Source organism: Halichoerus grypus, chromosome 5 (assembly GCF_964656455.1).
Source record: "Halichoerus grypus chromosome 5, mHalGry1.hap1.1, whole genome shotgun sequence".
NCBI lineage: Eukaryota > Metazoa > Chordata > Mammalia > Carnivora > Phocidae > Halichoerus > Halichoerus grypus.
This window is the reverse complement of record NC_135716.1, coordinates 96,135,972-96,160,841: the sequence shown is the minus strand read 5'-3', so window position 1 is coordinate 96,160,841 and position 24,870 is coordinate 96,135,972. Positions and strand designations below refer to the sequence as shown.

Below are 24,870 nucleotides of genomic sequence, written 5' to 3'. Positions count from 1 at the left end.
CAGACTCTGTACTGAGCACGGAGCCTGATGTGGGACTTGATCCCACAATGCTGAGATCATGACCTGAGCTGAAATCAAGAGTGGGTCACACAACCAACTGAGCCACCAGGCACCCCCCCTCAACTGCTATTTCTTAACTGTATAATCTTGGGCTAAATATCTAACCTCTTTGAGCCTCTGTTTTCTCATCTATAAATGGGGAAATAAGGGTAACTAGCAGGATTATTATTAGATGTTACTATTAATAAACAAGCTGAGAGGTTGAGATTTGCTCAGTACCACAGAGCTAACAGAGATAAAGCTGAAACTCAGAACTTTGGATTCTAAATCTGGGGCTCCCTTTACTAACCAAATCATTTCTACCAGTGTCCCTTGGAGCGTGCCTTGGGGTTTACCCTTGGCCATATCCTTACACAAGGAAAGTCCAGCTTCTGAGACACAGAAGTCTGAAAATGACATCCCAATCCAACAGGAAACTAGAGATCTTCTGGAAGGCAGCTGGAAGGAGGGTGGGGAGAAGGCCGAGTGGCTTGAGAGACATTCCTGTCTCAGTCCTAGAAAACTTTTAAAAATAATTATTCTTGGGTTCCACTCCAGTTTCTGTCTACCAAACGGGGGGCCAGGCATACTTATTCTTGAACAGATCCACACATAATTTTGAGGTGCCATCTTGACTGAGAAGCACTGACTTTTTCTGGACAGAAATCAATACCAAAATCACCTCAGAATGCACCAGGGCTCATGAATGAGTGCCTGGAAGAGGTCTTTGACTTTTCTTGTGTTTCATAGAAACAAGTTTATGTATTTGGGTGGGTCATGGGAGTAGGTGTCTAAAAAGCCACAGGGGAAGGATTGCATCTCTAAGGTTAAAGAGAGCAGGCCAAGCCTCACTTCCTCCCTCTCGTCAACTGGGCTTCCTGTTGTCACAGTGTGAGCACATTTATTTTCCCTTCACTTCTCCTTTTACACAAATAGCCCCGGACATCCGTGTTACCAGTCTTGTTGTGACCACCTCAAGGATAATCACTGATCTTGCCTAAAGGACTGAGGACGAGTGCCTGCGAAAGGTAAGCTTGGTGACATTTTAATCTGGCTTGACAAGACCTGAACCATATTATGTGGGATAGGGTGTCTTAGGATTGTCCGTACACCTCTTCAGTAAATGGGGAAATAAGTAAATGGGGAAATAATAAAATCTCCTGCAACTGCTATTTCACAAATATTTAGTGCAGGAAAGTAAAAAGATCAAGATCCTGGCACCCCTCAAAAGACAAGCAGGCTGTAAAGACTTTTCACTAACCAGGTTCCTGTTATCTGATACCTCTTTGGGTCAGGGCATTCATGAGCTTAAATTGTTTCAGAACTTGAATTTCTGTGTGTAGTCATTTCTGATGCCTGGAGCCTTCTGTGGGACATGACGTTGGGGAGATTTCATACATACTTAGGTCTCTTAGAAGACTGATCTTGTGATTTTAGAGTGAGGAGAGAACCAACGGCCAGAGCCATTTAGAGAGGCAGTTGGGAGATGGCAGTTCTTAATTCAATCAGTTTTCATGACTCTCACTGTGATTCCTCAGAGCCACTAAATAGAAGGACAGTTACAAATGACAGCACCCAGTTCAGAGTCAGGAACACAGGGCATGCCCACTGCCTGTATATCAAGAGGTAAAAGCTGAACACCCCTAAGAGATGCTTAGATTGATTGTTTTCAAACAGCAGGAAGAACATTGTGGTTTATTCTGCCGAATAAACTTGTCCTTGGTATACAAAACATAAATATTGATAAATATAACGTGACATGCACCAACCAACAAAATTTGATATTGTAATGATTTCTAATTCATGCCCTGTAACTAGCGACTGAGGTCTCATGGACTCAGAAAGTCAAAGTCAAGCTTTGGTCCTGGCTTTCTGTGACCACCATAGTCATTACTAGAGGTCAGGAGACCAAAGGAAACACTAAACCAGAGCTTTCTCCTTCTAATACCTGCAGGAATCTCAACTGATTATACCCTAGGGGGAGAGGACGGCCCTCAAGGACCATTACTTACCAACCTAACAATGAGGGATGGCAATGTCACCAAGGGCTCTAGATTCCCAAAGCACCTCAGGGGCCATTGAGCCATGAATTTAAAAATAAAGACCAGATTTTTTATTTTATTTTTTTAAGATTTTAAAAAAGATTGTATTTATTCATTTGAGAGAGAGAGAGAGAGAGAGTGCAAGTGGGGGCGGGGTGGAGGAGCAAAGGGAGAGAATCTTAAGCAGGCACTGAGCACGGAGCCAGATGCAGGGCTCTATCCCACAGTCCCGAGATCATGACCTGAGCTGAAACCAAGAATCAGACGTTTAACCAACTGAGCCACTCAGGCACCCCTTAAGATTTTATTTTTAAGTAATCTCTACACTCAATGTGGAGTTCTAACTTACAACCTCGAGATCAAGCGTCACATGCTCTACCAACTGAGCCAGCCAGGAGCCCCAAGACCAGAATTTTTAATGAATTCATTTAATAATCATATATTAAGTGCCTCCTGGGGCCAGGCACTGTGCTTTGGAAGATTCTGGTGGGGAGACAAAAATAGCAAGGTAGAGATTTGTCCCCAAAATAGTCCTGCCCTTAAGGAACTCCTATGGAAGATAAAAGATATCAGTGCTTTGGAAGAGAATTGAGCAAAAGCAGTCTTAGCTGCTGGCTAAACAAAGAAGTTTTGCTTTCTCAATCTCCACCAGAATCTGCACTGTTTTGAAATTGCGGTTGGTTTGGAATCGAGACTGAACTGAAGCTTGATTTCCTGTGTTGTTTTCTGTGTGGGCCAATTAAGTATACTTAGCTTTTAAATGAAAGGATTGGGTGCCTTTATACCCACAGGGAATGATTCAAAGCCCATTCCTTCACAGCTACTGCTGCTGAGGCCACTTCACCTTTAGTAACTGACCCGCACAAACAGGCAAGGTCAAACTCCATTGGTCTTTTGTTTCTAGTGTCCTCAGGTTGACCTCTGACCAACCAGAGGGCTTCAGACTCCAGACCTGAAGCCTGTTCCCCTTTTTCAGTCCCACCCCATGGCTTACGAACAGCTAGGCATGGTGCTAAGTCCCGGAGACACGGGGATGACTGACGTGCTTATCAATCTCAAAGCGTTTGTGGATTCTGGTGTGGAATACAGACACAACACACCATTATAGCACAATGCAATCTTTTCTATCATGGAGGAAGAGTGTGCACACAATGTGGGAAGAGTGTAGGAGTGTGCCTTGGAGAGGAAGTGACTGCTTGGGTTCATTTTCAAAGAAGTGCAAGTTTGCTATGGAGACTGGGGGTAACCATGCATTCCAGATGGGGCACAATACATGTACACTCAAAGAGTATAACCCCGCCCCCCAAATGCATTTGAGATGAGAGTAAGCAGGTGAGCAGGAGCAGAGGAAGTGGAAATCTCTCTCTCCTACTTAGTTCTCGAACCCAGCAACTGAAAGTGAGAGGCAAGATCAAACAACTGGGCAGGTCCAAGGTCTAGGTCTGGCCGTGACTATGCCTGAGACATCAGAATTGATGGGATGTGGCTTGAAATGAGGGTGAAGGGGAAGGTTTCTTACTCCTTAATCTCGATTTCCCCCAGGTTAGGGTGAAGTTTGGAGCTCTTTGCGAGGTTATGGCCACTGTCTCTCAACTTCTGTTCCAGGAAACGCTGTGTTGATTTAGTTACAGTGGTTTGGTTTGTGTTCCTAAATTAGTCCTCCCCCAGTACTTCCCGAACCAAGTGAGCACCCAGTGTGTGCAGGTCACCCTGGGCCTGCAGACTGGGTACCTGCCCTCAGGAAGCTCCGGGGCCCAGCTACCACTGCAGGTACAGAGCACCAAAGTAAAGGAGCAGAGAAACGAGACTGCTACACAGAGCGGGCCTCTGGGGATGGGAGGCTGGGATTGCAGCTGGAGGGTGAGTCAGGTTGGTAAGTGAGAGGCACAAAATGGAGCCTGAGGCAGTGGAAGGAGTGGGAGGCTGTCTGGACACAGGCTTTGAGAAGAAGGAATCCATTTCCAAAGCCATTGGGTGAGCACTCCCAGAGTGGAGGCCATGGATCTCTGTGTTGGGACACAGAGGCAAGTCCTCTCTTCATTCCCCAGGTCACGAGCACACAGGACCGTTCCTTCCTAAGCAGGAACATCAGTACATCACAGCTATGGCCAAGAACTGTTGTAAAGGAAAAGGTGCCACAAGGATACATTTCTATAATCATTTAAAATAAGAGCCCTATCTATTTTACAAGTGTTAGAATGTTGTTACTTAAATGCAATTCAGGATTATTTAGGTTCAAATAAAGTGTTCAACTTGTAGTGAGAGCCCAGTAAACATTAGCTATTCTTAAAACATTCGAAACTGCTTATTTTCCAGGCAAGGTGAAGCTTGTCCAAAGTCATAAAACTAGTTAAATAGTAATTCCTGATTCTCCGTGGAATGCTCTTTCCTCCCCATTACACACTATACTCTCTTTTCTTATAGACTTCCTATTAAATAAACATCATTAGATAGTGTTCTTTTTTTACATAAATTTCCAGTGCATTTTAACATAAGCAAACATAAAAAATCCAACTTAATCATAAATCCAACTGATCTGAAGTCAATATACTAGCAAATTAAATATTTGAAATATATTCAACTTGTCACACTTTTGTTTGACATTTTATATTTCAGGAGAACTAGATTGAGGAATGGGAGTGAGAAATTATTTTGATACCTCACATCTTTTCAATTTAAACTCATGGCTTAATACTCACTCTCTGTCAGAAGCAAATAGAGGCCTTAAAGAATTATCCCATGGTTTGTTCTTCTAAAAACAGCTCTTGTGGAATCTCAGTATTTATGCCATCAGGGATTTACGATGTAATGACTTAAAGATCAGAATTCCTTAAATCATTTACTCATATTCAACTCTATCTCTCTCTCAATTCAGACTTACAGAAAACTTGCAAAACTAGTACCAAGAATTTCTGAACACCCCCCTTTCACCTAGATTTCCCAAATATTAACATTTTATCACGTTTTCTTTATCCTTCTTAGGCTTTTCCATTTGGGAGTAATTGTTGGCATGATATCCTTACCCACAGAGTGCTTTACTGTGTATTTTCTTTCTTTTTTAAGATTTTATTTATTTATTTGATAGAGAGAGAGCAAAGCAAGAGAGAGAGTGAGAGAGACAGAGAGAGAGAGAGAGAGAGAGTATGAGGGGGGAGGGGCAGAGGGAGATGGAGAAGCAGATTCCCTGTTGAGCAGGGAGCCAGCTGAGGGGTTCAATCCCAGGACCCTGAGAGCATGACCTTAGCTGAAGGCAGATACTTAACTGACTGAGCCACCCAGGTGCCCCTACTGTGTATTTTCTATGAGCAAAAACATTCTTTTACTTACCACTGTATAATAATCAAAATCAGGAAATTGACACTGATACAATACTGTTACCAATCCATAGATTTTATTAAGATTCCATCAGTTTCCCATTGGTATCCTTATAGCGACTCGAAATCTCAGATTATACCTTGCTTTTAACTGTCCTGTTTCTTTAGTCTCCTTCTACCTGGAACAGTTCCTGAGTCTTTCCTTGTGTTTCATGACATTGATATTCTTGAAACGTACAGGCAAGCTATTTTCTAGAATATCTCTTTATTTGGCTTTCTCATGTTTCTTCATGACTAGATTCAGGTTATTCACACTTTTGATGGGAATACCCCAAAAGTGGCTTTTATTAGCCCACAGAGAGCCTCGCTAATGCTGGACATAGCTTACCTGAACCCACCATAGATGGGTCTCCAGAACAGGGCCCCTCTACAGCAAAATTCTACATATTTTTAGGGTAAGGAAAGAGAACCTTTAGGAAATGAGCCTCCGAGATCATCTGGATTTATCTTTCCTCACTTTTTTCCTCCTCTTTGCTTCTTTCTTCTTTCTCTCTTCTTCTACAAATCACCAATTTCTCTCCCTGATAACAGCTTTGAAAAGGAAAAAGTTTTCACCAGACCACAATTTTGGGGAGGACTGAGATGACAAACACGTTCCTTTGACAAAGTGATGGAGAGATGAGAAGAAACTAATGGGTAAATGTTGATGGTTTGGTTTGGTTTTATTTTCATACGGCCCTTCCCCGCCCCACGATTGCTTATTACTCCCTCAGAGAGACATACCTGCATAACCCCCATTCCTCCTCAGCCACTGTTCACAGGGCTTCACTCTGAAAGATTGAAGGAGTCTTCCTGAGGCTCATCACATTGCAAGGGGTGAGTCAGGTTGGTAAGTGAGAGGCACAAAATGGAGCCTGAGGCGGTGGAAGGAAGGTGGGCTGGGAGGCTGAGAGACCTTGCCTTGTGCCCTGTGTTTGCTGTTCATTAGCTGGGTGAACTTGTGCCCGTTATATGGGCTGTCTGAGCCTTGGATTTCTAGTTTGCAAAAATGGGGCTGTTGACACCTAAGTTACAGGGTTGATAAGATTATAAATAAGATACATTCATGAAGCATTCAGCATTTTGCAGGATTCAGTGAACTCTATCATTTATTTAAATTTATTTTGCCCTTATTTGGGGGACCCTCATAGCGAACCAATTTTCTTTCCTATTTAGAAAAATCTTTTGTTAATCAAGGTCCCACTGTTCTTCACTGATGAACCAAAAACCTTCACAGGCACTGTGTAGAAGGGGATAGGAAGCCAAACGTCACCTTACTGAATACCTTGTTTTTCTGTGTAAGTTGGCAAATAGATCTGTATACAAAGAATTGTACTTTCTTTATTGTTGGAATTTTTTTACAGAGGGTGCACAAAACTTTTTTTTTAGGTATTTACCAAAAAATGAAACAAGCAAAAAATTGTTAAACGCCTTCTGGCCCCTGATGTATTTTATTCCTGAAAAACCTAGCAGAAAGCCCAGGGTTGCCCTTATGAAAGGACTGGTAGGGAAGCTCTAAACTTGATCTTTTAGTTGGAGTTCACTGAACCAGGCACTCTGATGCTGAGCCATCCAGGAAATATTATCTCATTTAACCCCTTGAACCACATGTGAACTGCATGTGGATATCACCATTTTAAAGATGAGGAAATTGTGAAAGTTAGAGAGGTTACACAAGTTGCCCGAGGCCACATTTATGGCAGGTTGCACTGCCAGAATTCAAAATTAGATTTGTCTGATTCCGTCACTAGTGTCTAACAAACTGTGTTCTGTGGAACACTATGCTCTCTGAGCTGTTATAAGTAATCTTCAAAATAAGAATAGGTTTGTAGTAACAATGTACCTTAGCATATAATGAGTTTCTCGGAAGTCATTCATTAAAAGAAGTTTATTGTTTTTTCTTTTATTTTCATTTAATCCTATTTACTTTCAAAATTATTTTACCATGGCTTCCTTTCCTTTTTTTTAAAGTTTTTATTTAAATTCCAGTTAGTTACCATACAGAGTAATATTAGTTTCAGGTGTACAATATAGTGATTTCTTATGGTTTTATTTATTTGCTTGTTTTCATTTGGGGAACACATATTAACATCTCATAAATATAATAGTCTTCATAACATCAAAGCTGTCTTGCTGTGGCTCCAAGATTGGATCACATAAGGCTGGATTGAATTGATAGCTTCTTGAAGCTTCTGTCCCAACCTTAGCTACTTCTAAGTTTGATTGAATTCAGGACTAGATATGATGGCCCTGCAAGAATAGGCCAAAAAAAAAAAAAAAAAAAGAAGGGATTGAACTAGAAATCCATAAGACAGTTTACTAGCCCAAGATCTTTGCTTGGAGGGAACTGAAAAGTGAACTTCATCCCTGGCCACAGTTAACTGGAGTTTGGTCATAGGGTTTCCTGGAAGCTGACGTCAGGGACTTTCTTCACAGAGCCATGAGTCATGAAGCAGATTTTGACTGCAAAGAGGTGTCAGTTCTTCCAGACAGTTGGGTTGGAAGGGGCAGGAGCCCAATAGCTGATGAAGTCACAATGAAGAAAGGAAGGGGAAATGGAGTGTCATTCTGTCTGAGTTAATATGAAAACTAGGGCCACGGACATGGTAAAAGTAGTGACAATCTTCACCAAATGGGCAGCTTTTCTCCTTCAACCAGGGGGAGTCTGAGCAAATGGAAAATCAGAGAAGGAGAAAGAAGAGGTTTTTCTTCCCGTCTGTGAGGGGAAAAATCAGTAGGGATATCCACAGGTCTGTGGACACTTCATTAGTTGGTGCTCTGTGGACCATTTGATTATAGGGGCCTGAAGCAGCGATCATGGGATCCCAGGATGCTGGGGCTGCAGGGACTCTAGGAGGCATCTGGCCCAATCTTCTGTGTAAGTTATCTGCCCACATCCAAAAGATTAGTCTATTGGCAGAATAAATCTCAAGCCCAAGGCTTCTGATGCTGTGGTGTGTATGTAGTTCATTCCACCACACCAGATTATTTAGAGTTCGTTGACAAAGGCTTATTGAACAATCTTACATTTTTAGTGTAATCAGGGGACTGTGTTAGATCTCGAGGATTCAAAGATGAATAAACTAGCTTCCTACCCTCAAGGAGTTCACATTCTAGAGAGGGAAGAGATAATTATAAAACAAAGAGGCTAGTGCAACAACAGAGATTGCAGGTATCATGGGCACTCCTCGTGGGGAGTGGGGTTGGGTGTGGAGAAATAGATACAATCAGAGAGGGCTTCTTGGAAGAGTGACACTGGAGCTGAGTGTCAGGATGAATAGTGGCTAGCCAAATTAAGGGGTCAGAGGGAGAGAAAGCAGCAAATTTCAGCAAAGAACCCCATGAGCACAGGTGAAAAAGGAGGCACTGAGATAAGTAGTCAAAGTTAATTGCTGGGTTTTAAGATTAGCAGCACTATCAACAATAACCAAATTATGGAAAGAACCCGTGTCCATCAACTTATGAATGGATAAAGAAGATGTGGTATATAGGTACAATGGAATATTACTCAGCCATCAAAAAGAATGAAATCTTTGGGGTGATGGGCACTAAGGAGGGTATGTGATGTGATGAGCACTGGGTTTTATATGCAACTGATGAATAACTGAACTCTACATCTGAAACTAATGTACTATATGTTGGCTAATTGAATTTAAATAAAAAATATATTTAAAGAAAAAGAATGAAATCTCGCCATTTGCAACGACTTGGATGGAGTTAAGAGTGTATGATTTCACTCATGTGGAATTTAAGAAACAAAATAGATGAAAATATAGGAAGGAAGAGAAAAAAAAGAGAGGGAGGTAAACCATAAGAGAGTCTTAACTATAGAGAACAAACTGAAGGTTGAAGGGAGGGAAGGTTGGAGGGAAGGTGGGTGGGGCATGGGCTAGATGGGTGATGGGTATTAAGGAAGCACTTGTGATGAGCACTGGGTGTTGTATGTAAGTGATGAATCACTAAATTCTACTCCTATAACCAATATTACACTATATGTTAACTTAAGTAGAATTTAAATACAAACTTGAAACAAACAAAAATAACAATTGTTCTTCTCCCACCATAAATAAACAAATGAATAACTGAAAAAAAAAAGTGCTGGCAAGGATGTGGAGAAAATGAAGCCTGATGTACTTTGGTAGAAATGTAAGTTGGTACAGCCCTTATGGAAAACACTATAGAGGTACGTCAAAAAGTTCAAAATAGAACTACCATACGATCCAGCAATCCCACTTCTGGGTATATACTCAAGTGAATTGAAATCAGGATCTCAAAGAGATACCTGCATTCCCATTTTGCAGCATTATTCATAAGAGCCAAGATATGAAACCAATCTAAATATTCATTAACGCATGCATGCATAAAGAAAATGTGGTACATACTCCCCATGGAATATTACTTAACCTTAAAAAAAGAAGGAATTCTTGACATTTGTGACATCATGGATGGACCTGGAGGACACTATGCTGAGTGAAATAAGCACAACAGAGAAAGACAAATACTGTATGGTGTCACTTATATGTGGAATATAAGATAGTCAAACTCGTGGAAGCATAGGGTCAAATGGTGGTTGCTACCAGCTTGGGAGAGAGGTAAATAGGGACGTGATGGTCAAAGGATACAAAGTTTCAGTTGCCCAAAATAAATAAGTCCTGGAAATCTACTATACAGCATAGTGACTACAGCTAACAATACAGTATTGTACATTCAAAATTTGCTAAGAGGGTAGAGCTTATATTAAGTATTACTATCACAAAAAATAAAAATAATAAGAGTGGGGATGGGAGGAAACTTCAGGAAATGATGGATACATCTATGTTCTTGATAGTGGTGATGGTTTCACAAGTGTACACTTATCCCAAACTCATTGAGTTGTATATATTAGTATGTACAGCATTTTTACATGTCATTCTTATCTAAAGTGCTTTTATAAATTAAATAAATAAATAAAAAATAAAATATAAGCCAGTGAGGTTGCCATGAGTTTGGAGAGATGGACAGGGGCAAATTAGGAAGGACTTCTTGACATTCACATACATACATAAAACCATCACTACATCAAGATAACAAACATTCATCACTTCCAAAAGATTATTCATGGTCTTTTGTAATCCCTTTCTCCTGCCTGTTCCTACTCTCCTTTTATTTACCTAACCCCTGCCACCACCACCACTTTCTTCTGCCTCTATCCCCAATCATTGATCTGCTTTCTGTTGCTATATATTAGTTTTCATTTCTAAAATTTTATATAACTGGAATCACACAGTACGTACTCTTCCCTTTGTCTAGCTTCGTTCATCCACCATAATTATTTTGAGATTCATCTATGCTGTGTTGTGTATCAACAGTTCACTTCTTTTTATTCCTGAGTAGTATACCATTTGATAGCCATATCACTGTTTGTTTTTCCATTTATCTGTTGATGGACCTTTGGGCTGTTTCCAGTTTTTGGCTATTACAAATAAAACTGCAATGAACATTCCTGTACAAGTCTTTGTATGATCATATGCTTTTCATTCTCTTGATAAATACCTTGGAGTGGAATGGCTGAATCATATGATAATATATGTTTAACTTTTCACAAAACTGGCAAAATATTTTTCAAAGTGGATATACCCCTTTACGTTCTCACCAACCACATTCTCATCAACCCCTGGTATGGTCAGTTTTTTTGTCTTTGTTTTTTTAATTTTAGACACTCTAGGAGGTAGATAGCAGTATCTCATTTTGGTTTTAATTTACATTTCCCTAATGATTAATGAAATAGAGTACTTTTTCATGTACATTTTTTCCATCCATGTATCTTCTTTGGTGAACTATCTGTTCAGATTTTTGTCCATTTTTTTTCTTTTCCATTTTCAATTGGGATTGTTTGTTTTCTGAGTTTTGAAAGAATGCCCTCAAGGTCCATTTATGTTGTCACAAATGGTAGGATTTCCTTCTTTCTCATGGCTGAATAATACTCTTTTGTATATTTATGCCACTTTATTTATTTATTTATTTATTTATTTATAAAGATTTTATTTATTTATTTAACAGAGAGAGAGAGAGCATGCAAGCACACAAGCAGGGGGAGCGGAAGAGGGAGAGGGGGAAGTAGGCTTCCCGCTGAGCAGGGAGCCCATGTGGGGCCGATCCCAGGACCCTGTGATCATGACCTGAGCCGAAGACAGCCGCTTAATTGACTGAGCCACCCAGGCGTCACTATCCCATATTTTTTAAAGATTTTATTTATTATTTGTCAGAGAGAGAGAGAGCACAAGCAGGGGGAGCAGCAGGCAGAGGGAGAAGCGGGTTCCCCGCTGAGCAAGGAGCCCGATGCGAGACTCAATCCCAGGATCCTGGGAACATGACCAGAGCCAAAAGCAGACGCCCAACTAACTGAGCCACCCAGGCATCCCTATACCACATTTTTTTTTTAGTTGAAGTGTCAATGGACATAGGTTGTTTTCATGTCTTGGCTATTGTAAGTAATGCTACAATGAACATGGAGGTGCAGATACCTCTTTGAGACCATGATTTCCTTTCCTTTGGATATATACCCAGAAGTGGAATTGCTGGATTGTATAGCAGTTCTATTTTTAATTTTTTGAGAAATCTCCATACTGTTTTCCATAGTGGCTGTAACCAATTTATAGTCCCACCAATAGTACATGAGGGCTGTCTTTCTGCATATCCTCTCACCACTTGTTATATCTTGTCTTTTTAATGATAACCTTCCTAACAGGTATGAGGTGATACTCATCACAGTTTTGATTTGCATTTTCCATCTTGATGATCAGTAATGTTGAGCATCTTTTTCTTTTATACCTGCTGGCCACTTTATGTCTTTTTTGAAAAAATGTCTATTCACTTCCTCTGCCCATCTGTAAATCAGATTTTTGTTTTTGTTTTTGTTTCTTGCTATTGAATTACATGAGTTCTTTATATATTGTGGATATTAATCTCTTATCGGATATATTATGCAAATATTTTCTCCCACTAAGTAGGTTGCCTGTTCATTTTGTTGATGGTTTCCTTTGCTGTACAGACCCACTTGTTTATCTTTGCATTTGTTGCCTTTGTTTTGGTGTCGTAGCCAAGAAATCCTTGCCAAGGCCAATGTCAAGGTGATTACCCTTTATGTTTTCCCCTAGGAGTTTTGTGGTTTCAAGCCTTACATTCAAGTCTATAATTCACTTTTTAATTTTTTATTTAAAGTCAATTAGGTAACATATAGTGCATTAGTTTCAGGTGTAGAATTTAGTCATTCTTCAGTTGCATATAACACCCAGTGCTCATTGCATCAAGTGCCCTCGTTAATCCCCATCCCTAAATTATCCATCCCTCCACTCACCTCCCCTCCAGCAACCCTCGGTTTGTTTCCTAGAGTTCAGCATTTCTTATGGTTTGCCTCCCTCTCTGTTTTTATCTTATTTTATTTTCCTTTCCCTTCACCTATGTTTATCTATTTTGTTTCTTAAATTCCATATATAAGTGAAATCATATAGTATTTGTCTTTCTCCAACTGATTTATATCACTTAGCATAATATCCTCTAGTTCCATCCATATTGTTGCAAATGGTAAGATTTCATTCTTTTTGATGGCTGAGTAATATTCCATTGTATATATATCCCATATCTTCTATATTCATTCATCTATTGATGGATATTTGGGATCTTTCCATATTTTGACTATTGTTGACATTGCTGCTATAAACATTGGGGGTACATGTGCCCCCTTTGAATCACTATTTTTGTATCAAGTCTATAATCCATTTTTATTTTATCTTTGTGATTGGTGTAAGATAGGTTATTTCATTCATTTGTTTGCAGTTGACCAGTTTTCCCAACACCATTTATTGGAGGGACCATATTTTCCCCATTGTATATTCTTGGCTCCTTTGTTATAAATAAATTAACCATATATGCATGGATTTATTTCTGGGCTTTCTATTCTGTTCCATTGATTTATGTGTTTGTTCTTATGCCAATGTCATATTATCTTGATTACTATAGCCTTGTAATATAATTTGAAATCAGGAAGTGTAATGCTTCTAGTTTTGTTTTTCTTCCTCAAGATTCCTTTGGCTATTCAGGGTCTTCTGTGGTTCCACATAAATTTTAGGATTGTTTATTCTGTATCTGTGAAAAATGCCATTGAAATGTTTATATGTATTGCATTCAATCTGAGGATCATTTTGGGTAGTGTAGACGTTTTAACAATATTAATTCTTCCAATCCAGAAGCATGGAATATCTTTCCATTTATTTGTGTCTTCTTACATTTCTTTCATCAATGTCTTGTTTTCAGTGTCTAGATCTTTTACCATTTTGCTTAAACTTATTCCTAAGCATTTTATTGTTTTTCATGCTATTTTAAATGGGATTGTTTTCTTCTTTTTCTGATAATTCATTACTTAATGTTCTTTAACCCAATTAGCTATCTCGGGGCATACCTGGAGTACTTAGACCATTTCATTTACTTGCTATTAATATGGTTAGAGTTGAGCATATTTGTTTTCTATTTGTCCCATCTTTCTATTTGTTTTTGGTTTTCCTCATCTGTTCTTTGTTTTTGTCTTAGTCTGTGCAGGTTGCTATAACACAATACTACATACTGGGTAATTTATAAACAACAGAAATATATTTCTCACAGTTCTGGAGGCTGGAAATCTAAGATCAGGATGCTAATGTGGTCAGGGGAGGCCTCTCTTTTGGGTTGCAGACTTTTTGTTGTGTCCTCACAAGATGGAAGGAGCTAGGAAGATTTCTGGGGTCTCTTTTATAAGAGCTCTAATCTCATTTAGGAGGGTTCCACCCTCATGACTTAATTGACTCCCAAAACCCTACATCCCTACACCATCATGGGCATTAGGATTTCAACATGTAAATGTTATGGGGACACAAACATTCAGACCATAGCGGTTTCCTTTTTCCTCTTTTTGTCAGGCTTCTTTCAACTAATCCAATATTTAGAAAAAATTTTATCTCCTTTGCTGGTTTACTTTTTTTTTTTTTTTTTTTTAAAGATTTTATTCATTTATTTGAGAGAGCGAGAGAGAGCACATGAGAGGGGGGGAGGGTCAGAGGGAGAAGCAGACTCCCTGCTGAGCAGGGAGCCCGATGCGGGACTCGATCCGGAGACTCCAGGATCATGACCTGAGCCGAAGGCAGTCGCTTAACCAACTGAGCCACCCAGGTGCCCGCTGGTTTACTTTTTTAAGGTTTTATTTATTTATCCTTTGCTGACTTACTAATTATAATTCTTTGTTTTGTTATTTTAGAGGCTGCCTTATGGTTTATATTGTACATCTTTAAACTATCACGGTCTATCTTCAAGTAGCATTACCATACCACATAATAGAACCTTATAGTATTCTTCCATTTCTCCCTTCCCAGAGAGTTCCTTTAAAACTAAATAATCATGGGTTCCATTTACTGAGTATGGTCATATATCAGTCTCTGTTATAATATCATTTAATCTTCACATCCACCCTAAGAGGTGTAAGTATTACCCGCATTTTACATAGGAATAAATTGTGACTAGAAATGTTAAGTAAATTTCCAAATGTCATGTAGCTATTTGGTGGCATATGTGAGAGTTGAATTCAAGTTTGACCTCAAAGCCTATGTAGTAAATCACCATATTAACCTCTCAAGTATATACAAACACACTTATAATATAATCAATTTTATTTTAACTTGGCTAAAATATTGATGAAGAATTAAGAATAATCCTGAGGGTCAAGACAAGAAGGAGAAAGGGAAAAAGAAGGACAAAGTAAAGGAAAAGGAAAATAGTATGAGATAAATATATATATTTGGTCTTTTCAACAGAGATTATTCTACTGTGGAACACAAATAGCTCATCAAGCTTATCAAGAGCTTAGATGACCTCTTCCTCAAGACCATCTGATTTCTGATATTGTTAAGAGGGTACAGGCAATGGATTGTACAAACAATCTATACGCTAGAAAAGGCATAGTTCTAATGGGAAAAAAAACAATAAAATGACATTCTGCTTTCTATAGCAGTCTTATATGCAGTTTTAAAATATGAGTTACTCTATAGAATCTAATTGTGTCTGAGAGAAAATTCAAAATTGTGTATCCAGAGCTCTAGAATTGAGGATGAGGGTTTGCACATTAATGTTCTGGCCGAGAAAATGAAATTATATGTATTTTTTAAATCAAGCTCCCATTGCTATCTCTTTTCATTTCTCCACTGGATATTTGATAGCTAGTTTTATCTCTCCTATAAGATTGACATCTCCTGGAAGATAGCTACTGTTTAGTCACAGTTATATCTCCCACAGTATCTAGAACAAAAAACATCATAAATGTTTCTTCAGTAAAAGAATGAATCATACGTAGGTATGTTCCCCCATTTTCATGTGGAGAGATTTATAGACCAAATGTAGTATATACATGCATCTCAGGGCATACAAGGAACTGGCTGATCAAGTCACTGACTTCCACACCTGATTAATTCCTGACCCCTGGGCTGCCTTCTTGAGTAAATGCCCAAGCACTAGTCTCTGAACATTGGCCTACTGTGTGTTACTGTGACTCACTCTCCTCTAAGAGCAGCTCTATTGCTTTCCTTTACAGTGCTTAATTCAGTGATAAGCATTCTTGGCTTGCTGAATTGGAGCAAAAGTAAGTGTCCAAGTTAAGCCAATTGGTACCTCAGTTCAGAGACTGAGAAAACAGGGATTTTGGGGAAACTTCTCAGAGGAGAGTCACAGCTCAAACCCAAGGTGATGCTGGAGATCTTGAACCCTGAACATTTATGCCGTCTCTTCACTGGTGCCATGTTACAGAGCCAGGTAACTTACTTCCTCTTTTTTTCCTTTCACTTTTTAGAGTAAGAATATCCCAGCATGGGCATGAGTGGCTTGAAATTGCTGAAGTACGTTCTGTTTTTCTTCAACTTGCTCTTTTGGGTAAGTGTGACTCTTCTGAGCATGAGGAGCTCATCTCCTCCTAGCTACACTCTATTTCTCTCTCCTCTACTGAAGAGCCTGGTATGGAGAGCAACCCATGCATGTCTGAATGGCATACCCAACTTACAACAAGGGAATAATAATTTCCCTTCTTCCCATCCTGCCATTGTATAAGCCTGTAAAATTGAGAAGTACCAATGCAGTTATCTTTTTTTTTATTATGTTCAGTTAGCCACCATACACTACATCAATAGTTTTTGATGTACTGTTCAACAATTCATTAGTTGCATATAACATCCAGTGCTCATCACAACCATGCCCTCCTTAATACCCATCACCCAGCTACCACATCTCCCCACACCCATCCCTTCTGAAACCCTCAGTTTGTTTCCCAGAGTCCACAGTCTCTCATGGTTTGTCTCCCTCTCTGATCCCCACCCTTTCAGTTTTCCCTCCCTTCCCCTGTGGTCTTCTGTGCTAATCTTTATGTTCCACATAGGAGTGAAACCATATGATAATTGTCTTTCTCTGTTTGACTTATTTCACTTAGCATAGTCCCCTCCAGTTCCATCCATGTCGATGTGAATGGTGGGTATTCATCCTTTCTGATAGCTGAGTAATATTCTATTGTATATATGTACCACATCTTCTTTATCCAGTGCAGTTATCTGTAGGCATGCTATTTCTCTCTCTGGGGACTTTAAGCTACTGTTGCTCACTGCTGACATCTATGGGTGAGAAACCTGAGACTCTACATTCTGTGTATAAGTAACACTTTCCTGCTCCCCTCCTCCCCTTAATCCCTTGGATGAATAGCTGATTGAAAGTTTTATGTTAAAAGAAGAAGAAAGAAGAAGAAAAAGAAAGAAGAAGAAGAAGAAGAAGAAGAAGAAGAAGAAGAAGAAGAAGAAGAAGAAGAAGAAGAGAGAAGAAGAAGGAGAAGATGATAGCAGGAGGGGAAGAATGAAGGGGGGGAAATCGGAGGGGGAGATTAACCATGAAAGGCGATGGACTCTGAAAAACAAACAGGGTTCTAGAGGGGAGGGGGGTGGGAGGATGGGTTAGCTTGGTGATGGGTATTAAAGAGGGCACGTTCTGCATGGAGCACTGGGTGTTATATGCAAATAATGAATCATGGAACACTACATCAAAAACTAATGTTGTAATGTATGGTGATTAATATAACATAATAATAAAAAAAGAAAAATAAATAAATATTTATTGAGCATGTGAAAAAAATAAATAAAAAAATAAATAAAAATCATCCATATACAAAAAAAAAAAAAAAAAAGGACGTCACCTTTTCTGGGAAGGTTTCACCATACCAAATTTAGCAATTGAATTTCAAATATAGGATCAGTTTGCACTCATGTCTATGAGAAGATTCTTAAAAGTTTGGCTTCTCTAGTTTTCTGCCTAGCAAGATAAACTTCTCAGCCAGGGCATCCCCTCTACATGGTTGTGGTTTCCAAAGGGAAGACCATGTGTAAGATGTGGTGGGAACAAGGAGTAGGGGATCTGAAGCATGAAGATACTATATGACTCACAGTGAGCTTCTCCTGGTATCTGATATGGGTAGGATGAAGCATGAGTGGGACATCACAGGAGGAAAGTAGGATCACCTCTTTTCTAGGTGCATGGGGAAAGCTGGGTAAAGAGGTTGTTCATGAGAGTCTTGATAGAGCCAATGGAAAGATGTGATTTTTTTTTTTTTTTTGATTCATTGGTGGCAAAACTTATTTTTTTTTAATTTTTTTATTATGTTCATTAGCCTGCATATAGTACATCATAAGTTTTTGATATAGTGTTCAATGATTCATTAGTTGCATATAACACCCAGTGCTCATCACAACATGTGCCTCCCTTAATACCCATCACCCGGTTACCCCATCCCCCATCCTAATCTCAAGTGAGAATGTGAACAGATATTCAAGAGTGTTGTGGAATTCTTTCTTTCAGTTCTGTGGTTGCTGCATTTTGGGCTTTGGGATCTATCTCCTGATCCACAACAATTTCAACCTGCTCCCCTCCCTCACACTGGGCAATGTGCTTATCATCGTGGGCTCCATTATCATGGTGGTTGCCTTTCTGGGCTGCATGGGCTCCATCAAGGAGAACAAGTGCCTGCTTATGTCGGTGAGTCTCTTGCAGCAGATGTGGTACCCATGATGCCTTAAGCCCCAGGAAAGATGTTTCTTGGTGGCTAACCTATGGGCACAGGGAAATTATAGGAACATAGGATTGGCACTTTAGGCCAGCCAAATCTGTCTAGACCAATAGTATTTTGCTTCTGACTGGGGTCCCAGGGATAGGTGGAAGAGGACATTGCTATCCTCCTTGGGATTCATTGTACAGTGTTAATAATGACCCTTGTCATAATTTCCCTTTATGGCATTTTATTTCTTCATGTCTCGTTGAAATCAAGTGTCATCCATCTGCCTAAATGCTTTTCACATTAGTATGTGTTTTTAGGATCTGAGTCAGAGTCACTAACTGATGGAAAATCTAGTCTCTAGATTCTTCTGAGTACTGTGACCCTCCTAAAATGGCAGAATATGCTTCTCTATCTCAAATCTGCACAAGATACATGATGGTGTGATGACCCAACTTAAGTGAGGACCTAGGTGGCAGCCATTTTGATCTAACGTGAGAGATGCTAGAGCTTTTCAGTTGTTCCCTGTCAGTTAAGTGTCGTGAAGAGCATCTTTAGGCTTAGGTTTTGTCTGTAAGCTCTATGAGAGAAGAGTTTTGGTACCTCTAAGTGTACACAGAACAGTGCTTGATATAACAGTGCCACTCCATCCATAGTAAGTGTTCTCAGTCACCTTGGTTCTTCCTTAAGTCATTTGGTTAATCTTCTTTCCCTTATGGGTCAGTTCTTAAACTGGAGCCCAGACATAGAATAAAAAAGTTCTTGTTTTCAGTTCCCAGATTAATGGCAAAAGATGGGAGATAATAGACATAAGGAAAAGGCTAAACAGGTTTAAACAGTCAAAATTAATGTTGGGATGAAAAGGTGAAGGAGAATAAGTGAAAATGTATTTTCTGCTGTGTGTGATTAGCATAAAGGGAGTAAGCATCTACAGTTGGAAGTAAATAAGGGTTAGGACTGTGATTAGAATACCTCTTCTCCCCATCTGTACAGGGCTCCTCTCAACTTCCACCATCACCTGTCCCCAACCCCAAACTAGCCCTGATCTTGCAGAAAGGACCAGGCCCCAAACTCTAAAGGCACATAGTTTAGTTTACTGCTTTTTTGCTCAACTCTTTCAAAAAGCTGATGCCAAAATTGCTTCACTGATTCAACAAGTAGTATTGCATACTCATTATATGCATGGAGCTGTATAGGCACATGGGAAAGGGAGAACAAAGTTAAAGGACAGCTGATCTGCCCTCTAGAGACTTGGAGTCTAGTTGTAGAAAAATGACACATATCCCTCACAAAACAAAAGGCTTATGAAGGCCTGAGCAAGCAGGAATAGGAACTTCTGTACCTGTGCAGAGACATGCCTGGATGCTCCCAGGGTGGAGTGGGAGTGAGGGAAGAACTAGGATCAGTGCTATGAGCATGTCTCTGCTTTGCCTCAGTTCTTTATCCTGCTGCTGATTATCCTCCTTGCTGAGGTGACCTTGGCCATCCTGCTCTTCGTGTATGAACAGAAGGTAAGCTATAAAGAACATCTCATTGTTGTATTTCTGACCGTGGAAAAGAAGTCCTGTAATAGAGGCAAAGTGGAAGGATGGAAGAAAGAAATTAATTGTAAATGGGGAGGGGAAAAAATTTCATGAAAGATAGCAATTGAATCATGCTTTGAAGGATGAATAGGAAGAGCAGTAAAAACAAGTTTATCTTCCTCCTACTTCCTTTTCTCCATGTGTTTGGCAGTAGAAAATGTCTGTCTCCATGCCTAAGAGAGCCCATGCTTTGATTGTCTTCCTCTGAAAAACCAGAGTTCTGGAAGAACAAGAGACTATGTACTTCCTGCAATGCTATCTCAGTCTCAGCACTTCTCCCTGTATATAAACTCCCTCTCCTGGCTTCCTTAGCTCTAAGGAGATCATTTGGAAGGGAGGAGCAAATGGAACCACCAGCCATTATTAGATATTGCTTGTTCCTTGAACTCACCTGCTTTTTATAATGTCTTCTCTGCCGGAATATGCCCCGACCAGTTGAATAATTATGTGTCTGAGAGCCTGACTGACAGCATTCAGCGATACCACACGGACAACAGCACCAAGGCAGCGTGGGATTCCATCCAGTCATTTGTGAGTACAGATGGAATCCTCCTCAGCTCAGCCCAGACTTAATTTTCCAACCTCAGTGCCTGGAGGCTAAAGGGACTTCGTTTCTTGAAAGGCCCAGAATCTAAGGTCCATAGCCCCTAGGTCCAAAATAATGTTTAGCAGTCACAAACAGGAATCCGTCTGATTCTCTACATTCTCTCATCCTTCACATTCTCAGCTACGCTCATTGTCTAAGCCCTACTAAGATCTAAGGAAGACCCAAATATGTCAGACTAAATTCCCTGTGTGCTTAATTTTTCATCTGTAAAATGTGAATAAGTTAAACATGCCCTTTCTATTTCAAGGAGTTTTATATGAATGAAATGGTATAATGGATTTGAAAATATTTTGTTCTAAGGAGTCATAGTAGTTAAGCCAATTCTGTATTTTCCACTAGAGTCAGATCTGAAGGGTCTACCTTTTCTCCAAATTCCAGTTTTCCTTTTGTTGACTTTCTAACCATCATGTATTTGGGGGATTTGGCTTTTAGCTGCAATGTTGTGGTGTAAATGGCACGAGTGATTGGGCCGGTCACCCACCAGCATCTTGCCCCTTGGATCCACAAGTTCAGGTAATTTTTTGGCAACTTTTCTGTTATTAGCTTCTTTGGTTAAACTTTCAATTATCTTAGAAACTCCAGTCATACAGGACTTAGTCCTCCCAACCAGAAACAAGAAACCTTAGATAAAATAGAGGCCAGGGAGAAAACCCAGGTAACTAGGCAAATTAGACAAAAGTTGTCCAGACAAAAGAAAAAAAAAGGAACAAGCTCATTAGACTAGCAATGCCATCACAAATCTTGCTATCCTAAACTATTACATTAGAGGGGAAAAGTTTATGTGATAGTGACAGAGGATTATATCTACATTTTTCTTGAGCAAGAAGTAGGTCTTATGGTTGAAAGTGAAAATTGTAAAGTTGAGGTAGAAAACCTCCCCCTCTTCCTGTTTCTCTGTTCTTCTTCCTTGGAAATGTCAACATCCAGCCCCTTGGTGAAATGAATCATAAGTAAAGGAGTCTGGAGTTGGGGGGAGAGAGAGTTGGTAGAACTGTTGAAAGAACCTGCTGACTTAATTCAGACCTCCAGACTAGGTCCAGAGAAGAAGCCAAGATTATATTCCAAGATTAAGTTCCTAAATTCCTGTTACCTGGTGTTATCCACCTTGGGATTGTTTGAAAATCTCCAGAAATTTTTAGGTCTATGAAGAAAGACTGAGACACTCACCAACTAGCCCTGCCCTGGAGCTTGGTAGGGCCATGATAGATTTAGGTTTCAGCAGAAGCTGAAATGCAACCAATCCTAGAATTGCAGAGGTTACCTCCCCATTTATTTGTCCCAAGTCAGCAGTGGATGTTTAAAGAACTTAAGGACATCTATTGCCTCTCAGGAGCTAGTTTAACTCTGTGTGTAGACATCTAGGACTTCTGCGTTAGGTGCCATTGTGATGATAACAACACCAGAAAAGTCTGTAGTTTAATATTCTCTACTTTATGACTGTTTCTTCATCCACAAAAAGAAAATAAAATAAATGGCCTAAGAAAATAAAATGGCCTAAGTCTCTTGGCATAAGGCAAAATATAAACTATCTTCTGAAATTAGCTTCCTGATAAAGTCGAATAATATAGTGGTATCCTTTGTACTTGTAATTTTTTCTAGGGTTGCTATGCAAAAGCAAAACTGTGGTTTCACTCCAACTTCCTGCACATTGGAATCATCACCATCTGTGTTTGTGTGATCCAGGTAAGAACTTAATCATGGGACTATTGTGAAGATTAAATTAGGTAAGTCAGGTAAAGTTTTAGAACAGTTCCAGGTAGATAGTATATGCTCAATAAATAAGAGTTTCCTCAGTCATGTAGCAAATGATGTCATTACCAATTTAAGGCATACAGAAAATATGCTGCAAGATCTATCTGATCAACTTATCCCTAAGAGATATGAGTGCTTCATAGTCAAATTAAAAGTCATCAAGCAGACCCCTACTTTGGTCATTCACTCAACCGGTATGGAAAACTTGTGATGGATAAACATTTTTTGTGAAAAATTGGCCTTGTATGCCAAGCAGGAGCTGATGATAAAAATCATAATCAATTTCCTCCTTGTTTCTCTGCTTAGCATGATAAGTCAGGGGTGAATTGGGGATAGTTTTGTGTTCTTTTTTATTATGTGACATTTCTACTATTTTTATACCCATGTATTTTGGGTATGTCACAGAATAGCTAAGATGTAATCAAGAAGCTCAGAGGGAAATAATTTTTCTCTGCTTGGAAACTAAGGAGTCTCAGGGCACGGGTAGAGATGACTCATTGCACAAAGTGTTGACTTGTGCAGTACTTGCCTATACAAGTGACTTCTTAAGGAGACAAAGATGTCCCAACACTCTATCCTCTACTGTTTTGACAACATCACCCCCACTAGCATTCTAAAGCTGAAGGAGAGAATAGGGAAGGAATTGGAAGTAATGGCAAGAAGGGTGGTTCCAGTGTAATGGACACTTTCTTTTTCTCTGGGGCTAATCCCAAGGGTGTGGGAGAGATGGCTCCTCCTATGAAGACCTCACATTTTCTCAACTCTTTTCTCAGGTGTTGGGGATGTCCTTTGCGCTGACCTTGAACTGCCAGATTGATAAAACCAGCCAGGCCCTAGGGCTGTGACATGATACTTCCTTGTGCTGGAGAGGCTTATTTCATCTCTGGAAAGCCAAAATCAGTTATTAGCATGAAGTCCTAAATGATCACCTCTTGGCCTGGTGTCTTTGTCCCTCTCTCATCTTTTCCCTGTTTTTGTCCCTGTATCATAGAACCAGAAAAGAGGGTATTAGCCAAGCATTTCTCACCTCAGGCACCAGAACAATGATTCACCCACTCATGGGACAGCTATGTCCCTCAAGGAGGTGACACTAATATCTGAGCATTTTTTGGACATGAGAAGCCAAGAGAACCTGCAGCACTAATGGTTCAAGGTCAAAGGATGGGTCTGGGACTTGAATTTTTGCATCTTCTTATTGTCAAATAAGGCTCTAGCCTCTAAATCATGCCCAATCCACTCTCCAAAGCCAAACAAAAGACAAGCTGAAGGGAGCTCTGGGGCCAGACTCATTGTCACAACCCTCTGCTTCCTTTTGGCTGGGCCTGGTCCTTGACTACAGGAATGACAGAGTACTCTTTCTCCAAAGGGTAAGGTTTCTTGCAACTTCCTTATTAAAGGGCCTTATTGATTCATTCTGTCTTTCCAGAAGAAACTGTCCAGTGATTCATATCCTGACTTCAGCCAATCTCTTAGCCTTTGAGTTACATAGCTATGGAAGAACTCAGCAGAACCAGTATCTCTGGTGGTTTAGCTAATAATCACATTTGTAAGAGTTTTGGTGTTATTTTTCTATCAAATAAGGTTTTGTTAATGTACTATTTTATCTCTTCAATAAATAAAATAGCTTATGATCTCAATCATTACATTTTCATTCCTATATCTCAAATATGTTTTCTGTGACTCAGACTGATTGTCCTGCCAGCAAGCCAGGTATATTAGTTATCCATTGTTGCATAACAAATTATTCCAAAACTTAGTGGCTGAGAACATAAATTTATTATCTCACATTTTTTGTGAGTGATGAATCTGGGAGCAGCTTAGCTGAGTGATTCTGGTTCATAGTCTCTCACATGACTACAATCAATATGTCAGCCAGGGCTGCATTTACCTGAAGGCTCAAATGGAAAAGGATCTACTTTCAAATTTTTCACATGCCTCTTGGTAGGCCTGTTCTTTGCCACATGCAACTTTCCACAGGGTTGCCTTATGACATCACAGTTGGTTTCCCCTATTACAAAGATCCAAGAGAGAGCATGAAATACAGCACCCCAAACAAGCCATAATCCTTTTATAATCTAACTCAGAAGTGCCATCACATCAATCCTGCCATATTATATTCCTTAGAAGTGAGTCAAAAAGTTCAGCCCACACTCAAGGGCAGGAGTTTACACTGGGTGTGAATACCAGGGAGCGGAAATCATTGGGGGCCATCTTAGAGGTTGCCAACCACATGTTTTTTGGGCCAGAAAAAGCTTAATTGGATTGTCTATAAGCTAAATTAAATCATCTAATAACCATATGTAATAAGGCATAAATCAGAACATATCTAATATAGAACCAAATGTAGAGAAGGCAGAGAAAAGGACAGAAGAATTTGGTTTTGTTCTTGAAGTTTTGTGTATCTCCCACCTCCCTT

The 24,870-nt window shown here is 39.7% G+C and overlaps 1 protein-coding gene across 2 annotated transcripts; it reads left to right on the top strand.

Moving 5' to 3' along the window:
* Positions 1 to 939: 939 nt before the first annotated feature.
* On the top strand, positions 940 to 24,091 carry CD53 (CD53 molecule). Of its 2 annotated transcripts, XM_036076400.2 has the most exons (9): positions 940 to 1,067; positions 5,987 to 6,091; positions 16,281 to 16,360; positions 18,320 to 18,496; positions 19,949 to 20,023; positions 20,531 to 20,626; positions 21,135 to 21,215; positions 22,302 to 22,385; positions 23,228 to 24,091. In XM_036076400.2, the coding sequence occupies exons 3-9, from the start codon at positions 16,298 to 16,300 to the stop codon at positions 23,297 to 23,299; spliced, it is 648 nt and encodes a 215-aa protein (XP_035932293.1). In that variant the 5' UTR covers positions 940 to 1,067; positions 5,987 to 6,091; positions 16,281 to 16,297; the 3' UTR covers positions 23,300 to 24,091. The 2 variants fall into 2 exon arrangements, with proteins under 2 accessions (XP_035932293.1, XP_035932292.1); XM_036076399.2 differs by lacking the exon at positions 5,987 to 6,091 and having other exon boundaries at positions 943 to 1,067.
* The last annotated feature ends 779 nt before the right edge of the window (positions 24,092 to 24,870 follow it).

Coding starts and splice junctions, on each gene's coding strand:
- CD53 (XM_036076400.2), top strand. CDS start 16,298: ATGGGCATGAGTGGCTTGAAATTGCTGAAGTACGTTCTGTTTTTCTTC. Junction 16,361..18,319: donor TCTTCAACTTGCTCTTTTGG/GTAAGTGTGACT, acceptor TCTTTCTTTCAG/TTCTGTGGTTGCTGCATTTT. Junction 18,497..19,948: donor ACAAGTGCCTGCTTATGTCG/GTGAGTCTCTTG, acceptor GCTTTGCCTCAG/TTCTTTATCCTGCTGCTGAT.